Genomic DNA, 12,741 nt, shown 5'->3' on the forward strand with positions numbered 1-12,741 from the left:
TCTACAGCACTTAAGAATTGGGAGACTTGACACTAAGTCAATTGACACAAATCAACACAGCCACTTACTTGAATCTGTTAGCAGTCATGTTCTTCTCTTGCCATGTGTTTTGTACTATAGGTCCCGTGGACTATTTCTAATTTTATTTCTCTTCTTTCTACTCAGTTATTCTGTTAGGTTGTAAAGAATTTTGATTTAAAGACATTTTTGCTTCCAGTAGGAAATTGTATAATACACTGCTAAGAAAGATATATGTTGCTGGGGTTGTTTTTTATAATTGGATAGGTGACTTTAAAAAATTGCTATACACTGGCAAACAGGTAAAAATAAACTGTTTCCTTCCTACAGATATGTAAGATCTGAGTATTCTAAGCATGTGTAACAGAATTCTAACACTCAAGCACATATATACTCACTATGGTTTATAATATTTTAGCTATTAAGTGTATCTTGTAAATAATAAAATAAAGTAATTCTTTCAAATATGCAGTGTTTAGATTTAGAAACAATTACAAGTAATGAAAAAACTAATGGATTAAAATACAATATTTTATTTTTTCTCACCTAAAAAACAAGCAACCCAGAATTAAGATATACATAAGCTTCTCAAATTTACCCTAATAAAATTTTGAATATTTATACAATTTCTACAGAAACATACAGTGTATCAAAATCTGCATAAATCAAATTTATAAAATGTGTAGAAATGCATAGTGATATTATCAACTTACAAAGCAAGGATATGGGAATTATTTCCAAAGCAGCCTACCGTAGAAAATAGTCATTATGGCAGCAGCTTCTGATGTTTTTGTTTGGTAAGGTTTCTGATTTCAATATATAGAATCATATTCATAGAGTATCTTAATGAATTGCACAAAATACCCATTTACAATTTACATGCACAGTTCATTGCCACCTTTCTTAGGCCTATGCATAGTTAACAAGGTTATAATCTACTCAACTTGGAAAATGGAGCCTACTTGCAAACACACAAGTATCAATTCTCTCAGTTTCTTTTTTATGGTTGATTTATTTTACAATTACATAAGCATATAAATGTATTCCTTTTAAACATCCTTACAGATGAAAGTTAAAATGGTTGATCACAGATCAGTAGCAAAATACAAATTGACAATTCAAAATTATAAATAAAACTCTGTTGAGGATGTTTAACTTTGACTCTCCAAATTTAAGAGCTAAGCTTGGAAGAAACAAATTGTAGGCTTTTCTTTTAAACAAATGTAAGTTTTTTCTTTTCTTTTTTAAGCTTTAAGTAAAAATATTTCCCTCTTAAATTAAAAAAAATATATATTTCCCTCTGGCAGTAGTTTGTGAATTCCTTTCATTGTAATGACATCATGATTACAAGATCAATAATGCTTAATTTACTTGCCATTCCCTACCATATCACATTGTTTTATTTAGCACTAAATTCAGGCATTTTAATCTTTTGGGTGATAAAAAATTACTTATTTAGAAATTAAAATCTAATTGGCCATTTGTAATATTTGGTTCTCCTATAGTAGGTACTATCTTAATAAATGTTTATTTAAATCCAAATAAATCTTTTCACTGGAAAAGTACTAATAAAAAATATGATTCCTAAAAAGAAATTAAGAAACACTAGGGAACTAACACCCAATCTAACATTAAGTATTTCAACATTTTTCAATGAACTGTATCCTTAAATAGTCTTTTTTTTTTTTAATTTTAAAAACATGCAGGGAATTTCATTTGGATGAAGATAAAAATGAAACATCAATTCACTCTTGGATTCATAGGTTGCACAGCTTAGGTTATAATGCACAGGAGTTTTATAAGGCTTAATCTAATAAGGGCTTGAAAATTCTTCAGTCAGAATAAACTTTTAACATGTTTATAATGGTGTTTTGTTGTTTTTTGTTACTCCCCTTTCAAGTTGCAAAATTGAGAATTATTTATAGTTTTCTATAGTGACAGGTACTGAAGAAAAGTAAATCCCAAATGTTAGTGGACAGTTTCTCTCTCTAGTTAGAAGATTCCTTTGCAATCCTAGATGTTGGCACAGACAGAGGGCATTGGGAATGCCAGCAGGTAAGGAAGATAATGCCACACAACTTAAAATCCTATGGAATAGCCTTGGGATGTTCCATATTTTTTCTTAAGCTAAACAACATTCAACCTCATAGCAAAGGGCAGCACATAAATTCATTTCTGAGTAGTAAAAGTATTCCCCATACAGGTGACAATTCCATCATTACCATCCTACAAATTTCATCAAAAGCTCTTGAAATATATACTGAGAAATGAAAGAGGCACTAAATGTGTTGAAATTCACCTTTCAAAAAAGCAGCATGACTGTGAAGGAAGGCCACCTTGGCTAATAACCTGTGGCAGTGCTTTAAAAAGATGTAAAATTAAATAAAGACACGACAGGTTGATAATTACCAAGTCATATATGAAAGTCTGGTTACTCCAACCTTTTTTCAAGTGTGTTTAAAAAAAAAAAAAAAAAAAAATCAAACTGCCTTTCAGACCCTGAGTGTGATCCCAAAGAAGACAACATGCTTTTAACTCTATTCTAATAAAACAGAGCTAAAGGCACAAATTACCGACATCATCTAAAAACAAAACAAAACAAAAAAGATGTAAACATCTACAAAGTTTAAGGTAAAAGCAGTTTTGTAAACAGTAACTGCAGATGATAATGTCATTGTAAAATCACAGTTTATCAATGTCCTTCAAACTGATCAGGAGGTTCCGGGTTTGGAGCTGTACAGAGTTAATAATAATAGTTGCAGCAGATTTCAGGCGGTTTTCAGTCCTGTATAAATTTACTTGTCAGCAGGTAGGTTATTGGTTTCTTTTATTCTTTCTAGACACTATGAATATTATTCATTTCCCACTTTTGAGTCTTTTTATTGGAGTCACAATTGGAGATGAATACTTGATGTAGGACCTCTGAGCGATCTAAGCACTTTCCTGAAGGAATGTGAGTAAATCTGTGCAGGTTCTGGAAAACAGTAAGGAAAAAGATGTTTTAAAATTCGGACTCTTTTGATATCACTGACGTTAAAAGAAGTCATTACCTGACTTTCCAAAGAAGATAATTCAAGCAAATGGACAAGCTTATACCAACCATACCTCAGACTTTGCATTTCTCTTGAGTGTCAGTCTTCTAAGTCCTAAGTTACTTTATTAAGTCACCATATACTGTTGGTACCTCAAATTCAACGTATACAAACTTAAATTCATTATCTTCCCCTCCAAACATACTTCTCCGGTTCCTATCTTGGCTAATAACAATACCAGTTTTCCAGTCCTCAGGAAATATTGTACTTTCCCTCATTCGCTGATATTACAGCAGCCACTGAAGAATATCTGCAACGTCTCTGGTTTATACCCCTTCTTATCCCCACTGCAGATGCCCTGGGTTAGCTCTCAACATATGTTGTAGGTTTCTTCAGTGTAGCTCAGGGCTTCTCAAAGTGTGGTCCTCAGACTATCCAGATTGAGTCTGTAAGGCCGAAACTATTTTCATAAAAATACAAAGACCGCATTTGCCCTTTTTACTATTTTGACATTCATACTGATGGTGCAAAAGCAATGGTAAGGAAAACTGTTGGGACCTTAGCACGAATCAAGCAGTGACACCAAACTATGCTAGTACCTACAGCTGGATTCTTCACTGCCACACACAGTTAAAAAGGAAAATGCCAGTTTCACTTAAGGATGTCCTTGATGAAGTAGCAACACTTATTAATTTTACTAAATCTTGACCTTTGAGTATACTTGTTTTTTTTTGAGACAGAGTCTCACTTTGTTGCCCAGGCTAGAGTGAGTGCTGTGGCATCAGCCTAGCTCACAGCAACCTCACACTCCTGGGCTCAAGCGATCCTCCTGCCTCAGCCTCCCGAGTAGCTGGGACTACAGGCATGTGCCACCATGCCTGGCTAAGTTTTTCTATATATGTTAGTTGGCCAATTAATTTCTTTCTATTTATAGTAGAGACGGGGTCTCGCTCTTGCTCAGGCTGGTTCTGAACTCCTGACCTCGAGCAATCCACCCGCCTCGGCCTCCCAGAATGCTAGGATTACAGGTGTGAGCCACTGCGCCCTGCCAAGTATACTTTTTAAAATATTCTATGAGGTAGAATGGGAAATATATATAAAGGACTTCCATATAATGAAGTGCAATGCTATCTTGAGGATACCCATTCTACATTGCTACCACTTACTGAGTTGTGCAGAACCAAAGAAGAATCGCCATAATGATCTGAAAAGGCTATTACATTACCCCTTTCTTTTCCAACTATGTATTTGAGTGAGGCTGGATTTTCTCATATGCATCAACTAAAACAACATACTGCATCAGAATGAAGGCAGAAACAGTATGAGCATCCAGCTGTCTTCTATATTAAACCAGACGTTAAAAAGATTTGCAAAAATATAGAATAATGCCATTCTTCTCACTATTTTTATGGAAAAATATTATTTTTCATTAAAAATGTGATTTAGATTAAAATGTGACAGGGTTGTTATTGTTACTTTTACATGAATTAATATATAAAAGCTTAACAAATTTCTCAGATTTAGTTTCTAATTCTGGAAATACTGTTAGTGATAACCTATATAAACAAAAGCTGTTTGGGCAAGTTTCATTAATTTTTAAGAGTATAAAGGGAATCCACAGGCCAGAAAGTATGAAAACGGCTGCTTAAGCTGATCTCCTGGCTTCATCAGTCTATACTTTACATGTTTTCAGAATTGTTTTCCTAAAAGCACCCATTGTTTAAGATCACTACCTTCCTCAAATAATGTCAATAGCTCTCCAAAACTTATAAAATGAAGTTCAATTTTTTTCGTATGGAACACAATTCAGGGATACCAGGCTAAATGTAGTTCTTAGAATTTCCTATGCATTTTGATGCCATGCCTTTGTTCATCTAGTTTTCTTATCTATCGTCCAAAGAAAGCTTTTTTATATTTCAGGACCTAGTGCAATGAAATCATTCCCACTATTAATCTCTTTTTTGCTGTCCTATGGCATCCTGTTTATTTTTATTTCTGCATCTTTTTCCTCTCTGCCATTGTACTACAGTGTACTTGAATCTATTTTTTGAAACCCCACAGTCCACCCCATCACTGGGCTTCAGTGCATATTTTAGGAATGTTTAATACATAAATGTATATTCAGTGCTATGTTCTTTAAAATATCTAAAACATGTTCTTTCCATTTTTTACCCAGTACTACTACTACTACTTCTTTTTTTTTTTTTTTTAAAGACTGGGTCTTGCTGGGCTCAAGTGGCCCTCCTGCCTCAGCCCTCCCGAGTAGCTGGGATTATGGAAATGTGCCACCATGCCCAACTTTTATCCATTAGTTTCTGGTCTGCGAACCTTCTTTTACTAATTTACTAATATTTTTATCACTGACCCCTACATTTATTGCTATTATTCGTTATTCTTTGTGAAAATAAATGTTCTGTTCTTTAGGGTTTATTATTAATCTTCTCCTTCCTAACTTGTTATAGGAAAAAAAAAATCAGCAATTGATAACATGCTTACCACTTCATGGTAATTATCCAGGAGTGATGACAGCAGGGAATATTAAGCTGGGTCGTAACAGTACTTCAAAGCAAACAAGTGCTTGCATGACAGATGGGAAATGGTATCAAATACTAGGTGAGTAAATAAAATTGAGAGTTGCCACGTTCTTTCTATTTGAGGCAGCTTTCCCAACTTATTGTTTGGTTTATTTTAGCCAAATTTAGACTTTGAAAACTATATACAAATCCACTGTACTCCTCAACTTGCCACAGAGCTGTAAATACAGCTGAAACAGAGAAACAGTCCCAGCATGGTCAAGTGAGTAACTAAATTTGACCTTTAAAGCAAGAAACTGGCTACATTTATCCTGTTGTATTTAGCAGCCGACAATGATAAAGCAGTTATGAAAGTCTTCCTTTCCAAGTTTTATTAGTTTGTCTCTATCTCCACCTGCTGGACGACAAGAAATACTAACCCAATATATTTAACTTTAATGAATGATTCACTTAAATTTTAAAAATAAGATTTTGATACAAGAGCGATGGGGATGACTGCCTCACAGAACACCAATTTTCCCGTGTTACTGAAATTGCAGTGGGTCTTCACAGACACCTTTGTGACCTCATTGCATGACGATATTGTGCCACAGAACAAAAGTGAGGCTTCATTATGGAACAGTCATCCAGTGCTCAGAAAGACCTATACAAATGACTAAATGAAAGAAAAAAAATGCAAGTCAATTTGAATGCAAGTTTTAAGATTTACTCTTCTAAATTCTATATGCCAGGTGTTACTGAAAATGAAATAGCATGCAATATTATTTAAGGGGTTAGAATGCAGAATACCTTGAAGTACTGCCATTCCTTAAATCCATTTAGATTACAGTGCGTGATCATAACTTTTGATCCATCAGTCTCCTTTGTCAAACACTGGTCATACTGCATGAGTTGATTTGCTTCATTGATTCTGAAAAGCTATATAAAAAAAGGAGGGTGGGAAGAAGTGAGGAAGTTAGTTAACTGCTATAATTAAACTGGATGACTAACTTACAATTTTTCTGTGTGGAACTATAGGTCTACAGACAGGACTTATATTTATTTGGATGTTAATGAAGACTTCTATTAAACGATTATGTTCTTTAGCCTCTAAGATCCAGAATGGGTCATTAACACATATTTTTATGTACCAACAAGGTGAGAAAAGGAAAAGCAGAAACAGACTTGATAATGTTTCACAATCTAAACAGATCTGAGAATATTTCATAATCTAAACAACATGTGCAAAAATTATTATCAGGGAACTAGGCTTAATAGTTTTATGGTAGTGAGAAATATATACTCCTACCAGAATTTCTTATGTTAGGTAGACATCAATTCTAGATTCTGACTGCTTGTGTGAAAACCAATGCTGCTATCATATCACATCATTTAAGTGAATATTTTATTTAACACTGCCAATTTTTCAGAGAATGTTTTACTTTATCAAAACAAACTTACCAAACTGAAAACCAAACTAAACCCTGTGATCAATAAACCTGGCGGCTTTCAACACAGGCCCATTTAAACAGAAAAGTAAGGTGATTTACCTGATTCCCTCCCATCCTGTGGCAGGGTCCTAGTTCAACAAAGCCTCCATTTGTTTTCCCCATACTATCAATGCAGTAAGCAGTTTCAAAGCCTCTGATCTGAAAAAAGGAAAAAAAAAAAAAAAAAGAACAAAGAAGCAAAAAAGAAGGCAACAGTCTAATATTTAATAAACTCTAGCATAAGAGTAGAAGTTTCCTGTTAAAAACTGCAGTTCACAGGGAAAATCTGGGTATGTACAGTGCCAGCTTATGACTGTATTGTCAGTCTTTAAGTAGTTTTGAGCATACTTTTTTGAGAAGTTTTTAGCCATCTTTGAAATCGTTTATGGTCTTGAAGTCTCAACATTAGAATCAGCTCATTCCAACTGAGGGCACCGGCCTATAGATTTCCATAAACTACCAACAGAAGAAAAAATAGAATGATACAATTTCAGAATCTTGATGATTCATGTGAATGAGAAGTGAATAAAATAAAGCTGCCCAATCAGAGTAATAACTGGCCCTGGCTCTAGCTGTCGAGGGCAGGGAAGTGGCAGGTGCTAAAGGAGGGAGGGGACGTGCCCGAGGCCAGAAAGCCACCTGTGCAAAGGCTGGGCAGGCAGCTGTGGTTGTCTAGTGGGGGGCGGTGGGTGCCACGAGACGGGTTTGACCCAAACATTTCCCCCAGAATTCTCTTTGGCTCGCACATTTCCACCTCTCTCTGCCTTCTCCCAGACTCTGAACACTTTTGAGATGTGAATGTCCACCGCTGCCGGTACTTACTTCTCCCCAGTCAACATTTTTGGGTGGCAGAGGGTAGTGTAAGGGGATATCATAAGCTATTTCTTCCATGAACCACTTGAAACTTTTGCAGTTGTGATCTTCTCGAAATTTTTTCAGCTCCGATATATCCCCGTATGGCAGTGCCTTTGATTCAGGACGACTGGCGTAGAAGTAGTCTTTGTATTCATCCCACCAGACCTCGACAACCCTAACATAATTCTGTGAAAAAGGAAATTAATAGCATTAGGATAAGTATGGATAAATGTAACGCCACAAACAGCCTATGTTAGACACATGAAATATGAGCAACATATAACAGACTCATTGCAACAGGAGCTGGCCTTTTAATTAAACAACAAATGCAAGTGAGCTAATGACTCGAATATGTTATCTGCCAAGGAGAAAAATGTCACGCGCGCTCAACTAAACAGTGGTGAACACACAATCTGATGTTTCTGAACTGGAAGATCATATATTCTAAGGTAGTATATTCAATTCTGCTAATAGAAGAAGAAATCGAAGCCCAGGGAGGGTTTATAAGAGCCTGACTGGACACTGGTGCTGCTTCTCCTAGAACAATCTCTTTTTATTTGTAATTTTATTTACATTATTTTTTCTTTATTTTTTTTCTTCTTCACATATCCTTGGTAAACAATCTCTTTCTATTAGAACCACACTACTGGTGTGTTTAGGGGGAAACAACCTAATTTCTGAAACCATGAAAAATAATAGCTCTGTTTAATAAAAAACATTTTTTGACTGTATTGATCTTGTTACAAATATGTGTGTGTGTGTGTGATTACACAGACGTATACTTGCTATAGTTGGGATGTAGCTTGTCCTGACCAAAATCATGTTAAAATTTGATCCCCAATGTGGCAGTCTTGGCAGTTGGGCCTGGCGGGAGGTTTTTGGGACATGGGGGCAGATCCCTCGTGAACGGATTAGCGCCCTCCTGTGGGGATGAGGAGGTGAGTTCTTCCTCCCACGGAAATGGATTCATTCCCATGAGAGTGGGTTGTTAAAAAGAGTCCGGGTTCCTTGATTTCTCTCCCTTGCTTCCTCTCTTGCCATGTGATCTCCAGCACATACTCGCTCCCCTTCTACTTTCTACCAAGAGTTGCCGCAGCCTGACGCCCTCACCAGGTGGAGCTGCCCAATCTTGAACTTTCCAGCCAGCAGAAGTGTGAGCCAGCGAAGCCTCTTTTCTTTATAAATCAGCTAGCCTCAGGTGTTCTGCTGCAGCAACACCAAATGGACTAAAACAACACTCAGCCCAGTCCCTCGGTCTTCTACATCACGCATCAGCGCATTTTCTCTATAAAGGGCCGGAGCGTAAGCATCTTTGGCTTCCTGGGCCATACAGTCTCCGTGGCAGCTATGCAGCTCCACTGGCGCAGTGAGAAGGCAGCTACAGACAATATGCAAACACGTGAGTGTGGCCATGCTCCAATGCAATTTTTTTTTTTTTTACCAAAAAGGGCTGGATTTGGCCTGTTGGCCACAGTTCCTGACCCCTGTTTTACATATGGAGCAGGAATATCTAGCATTCAGATTAAGCTTTTTCTAGGCTACAAGATGTTCATCAAAGGATGAACATGCCCTCAGGTGGATACTGTTGCAAAAGCCCCAGGGCTTAAATAAAAGTTTCTTTTAAGTAGCAGTGTCCCCAAAGGACACATGATATTACTGCTAAGGATTCTGAATCCTTGCAAATCCATACAAAATTAGCCACAGGCCATGTCCTGCAGACACTAACAAACCTGAGGAGTCCTGTGCACACACACGAAAGGAAGGAGCAAGGAGCTGTTTGGGATGGCGAGGGCCGGCGTGGCACTGTGTTGCCCAATATCGAGGCAGTGGTAAATGAGGTGGGAATGGTATTCAGGGGGAAAAGAGAAAAGCAAATTAAGTACGGCAAATCATAGTGCGATTGGAGTCATTATAAACAGGCAGTTTATAATGACTGGAATGCAGGATTTACTGAGAGAAAACTTGCCTCTGTTTCTTCATTTTAAGATGAGAATAATTATAGCCCCTACTACTGCATAGTGTGTTGTGAAAGTTAAGGAGTTAATCTGCATACAGCATTTAGATCTGTGCCTGTTACACACTAAGCACTCGATCAGTGTTAGCTATTATTTATTTATTTATTTTTTGAGACAGAGTCTCGCTTTGTTGCCCAGGCTAGAGTGAGTGCCGTGGCGTCAGCCTAGCTCACAGCAACCTCAAACTCCTGGGCTCAAGCGATCCTCCTGCCTCAGCCTCCCGAGTAGCTGGGACTACAGGCATGCGCCACCATGCCCAGCTAATTTTTTCTCTCTCTATATATATTAGTTGGCCAATTAAAAATTTCTTTCTATTTGTACTAGAGACGGGGGTCTCGCTCTTGCTCAGGCTGGTTTCGAACTCCTGATCTCAAGCAATCCGCCCGCCTCAGCCTCCCAGAGTGCCAGGATCACAGGCGTGAGCCACCACGCCCGGCCAGTGTTAGCTATTATTGATATTATTTAAAGAACTGTGAATTGTATTCTTGAGGTAACAGCCATGAAGACGTTTTAAGCAAGTCATCAGTCATTTAAGACATCAGATTTAACGTGCAGGTGAGTGACACCGGTGGTGTGTGGAGGGTGGGCTGACGGCGCAGAGCCAGGGGGAGCTACCCAGTGCGCTAGGGAGAGAACAGCACGGAAGAAAGAGCCACTGTGAGGGCTTGGTGCACGGGAACAGCTCTAGCATGCCCCCTAACGCTTCATTCCTGGGCAAACACAAAATACAGGGAAAGGAATCACTTTTGAGGAAAAGTTAAAAGTTCGACTTTGACTGTGTTGAGTGAAACACTGAGGGGCATCCAAGAGGATAATTCTAGAAGGCAACTGGTATAAAGGCCTGGGGCTGAGCGGAGACATATGGGCTGGATAAACAGACCCGGCCCCTGGCACCCAGGTGGCTCAAGCGGATGGTGTTGAACTGGAGGAGAGAAAACACCTGGCACGTGGTTAGGTACTCATTAGGCGCATGCTAAATTTCACGTCTACTGAGATGTTTTTACGATAGCTACAGTTAATTTTTAGAGTGGATAAATACTTCCCTCTCAGCTCTTTTCCTTTTCTCTGCAGGACAGAACTTGAATCAAGCTGGCTGTTCATCGGTTCTTTGTGGCCGTGGGTCCAACTCCAGGGGGAGTTCCCTGCGATGTCAGTCACGCCTGACGTTGGCACGGCGCTACCTTTGTCTCATCACAGACACTCATACCTCATCCCCTGCTGTGGCTGGGCCTCCACTCGGCCAATTGGAAAGATGTGTTGGTTCATAAAGCCTCCCCCGTCTCTGCTTCCCTCATCCATTTCCCTTTCGTGAACTCCCCTAAGTCGCATCTGCAGCCAATAATAAACTGCCTTCTGCCGTTAAGGGCTCCAGAAAACGAGGGGCGTTACAGTCACACGCCTCTTAGAGTTTATGAAAGCTGCCCAACCGAAGGAACTTCCAAGTTGCTTTGCCAGGGACAGAGGCCTTCGTCTTCCAAGGAGTGGGACATGTCTGGCCTTCTGCGTGAGGCTTCCTTGGTTTGTTCCAGAAATAAATGCCAGCCCCGAGAGTGACTAGTCTGTGAAGAAATGCTGACGAACCGGGTGACCCCGCCACGCTGGACCACCCAGGTCAGTGTTGGCTACCACACTGCTTCCAACGCTGCCCTCCCAGGCCAGACGCGACTGCTCCGCTGGGACGAGGGGGCTGTGACACGTTTTGTTTCGGGAACCAGGAAGAGAGAACCACAATGCAGAGAATGGTGGGAATCAACAGAAGGAACTAGAATCATGATTTATTTTCTAATAGTAGTTAGTGGGAAAAGCAGCCTGGGAGGATGCCCATCCCACTGAAGTAGTCCTGTGCAGTTTTAAGTTAAACATGCATTTTATGTATAAGTAGAATTTTTTTTTAATTTTAAAAATGTCTTTAAAACTAACATTTTCGTCTATAGGTGCATGATTGTTGATAAAATACAGATTATCCATCCTAGTTCTACATCTATGGTGTAGGTTGGAGATAAGATTTTGATTAAATAATCATGGTGAAATAGTCATTAAAATAAAACAATTTGGATGTCCCAATGAAAAGTGTCATAGTGGAATTTTCCTCTATTTTATGTGTGAGAGAAGGACAATTTGAAGACAATGCAATAAAATAAAGGATACTTACATTAATTTATAAATCTTTGAGGGGCAAGAGATGTTAATCTTTTATAAACACTATTCAAAAATTTGATTTTGTTTACAACACAAACTCCTACTATGATTACCTTAATTTTTAAAAACCAAACAAAAATAGCATTTTACTCATGTGTGAAAAACAGAAGCTGGTATTTTCCTTTTAACTACTTCCCAACACACATATCAGTCCTTTCTGAATTTATTCGAGATATATTCATGAAGAACATTCAATATAGAAAACTTAGTGAGAATGGGGTGCAATGGGAGGTGAGGTCCCCAAGAGAGCAGAGTAGGAGACACCAGCCTTCGTTTCCCTCAACAGAGAACCCCAACTACAGTCAGCTCTTCACAAACCAAAATAGCCCAGAGAGAGCTGCAGGGCCCATTAAAGAATCTGCAGCAACAAAGTGGAGCGAAAGAGGCATCCACACAGGAAGGGTGGCTGCTGAGATCTGCATGCCGGAGACACCAGGTCACGGCTAGGAATGGACAGGAAAGGCAGACGCCAACGCTATCAGCCACACAGGGGGAATCACCGTGGTCTCCAGAGGTCGCCCCACAGAGAACATCGGGATCTCTTGCCACTGGAGTAGACGGCAGCCCTTCTCCTGTGGGACCCTAGCTAGGGGGAGGCAGCCGGTCGGACACCCCTGTG

General features: G+C 38.9%; 1 protein-coding gene across 3 annotated transcripts in view; it reads right to left on the bottom strand.

Moving 5' to 3' along the window:
• Nucleotides 1–1,664: 1,664 nt before the first annotated feature.
• The window catches only part of GALNT7 (polypeptide N-acetylgalactosaminyltransferase 7), a 134,981-nt gene continuing 123,904 nt past the window's right edge, over nucleotides 1,665–12,741 (bottom strand). For all 3 annotated transcript variants that reach the window (XM_012770675.3, XM_012770674.3, XM_012770676.2), the window contains exons 9-12: nucleotides 7,876–8,094; nucleotides 7,114–7,212; nucleotides 6,374–6,502; nucleotides 1,665–2,992 (exon numbers count right to left, since the gene is read on the bottom strand). In XM_012770675.3, coding sequence (XP_012626129.1) covers nucleotides 2,855–2,992; nucleotides 6,374–6,502; nucleotides 7,114–7,212; nucleotides 7,876–8,094 — 585 coding nt within the window. In that variant the 3' untranslated portion in view covers nucleotides 1,665–2,854. The remainder of the gene's footprint in view (nucleotides 2,993–6,373; nucleotides 6,503–7,113; nucleotides 7,213–7,875; nucleotides 8,095–12,741) is intronic.

This window comes from Microcebus murinus, chromosome 15, assembly GCF_040939455.1.
Source record: "Microcebus murinus isolate Inina chromosome 15, M.murinus_Inina_mat1.0, whole genome shotgun sequence".
Taxonomy (NCBI): Eukaryota; Metazoa; Chordata; class Mammalia; order Primates; family Cheirogaleidae; genus Microcebus; species Microcebus murinus.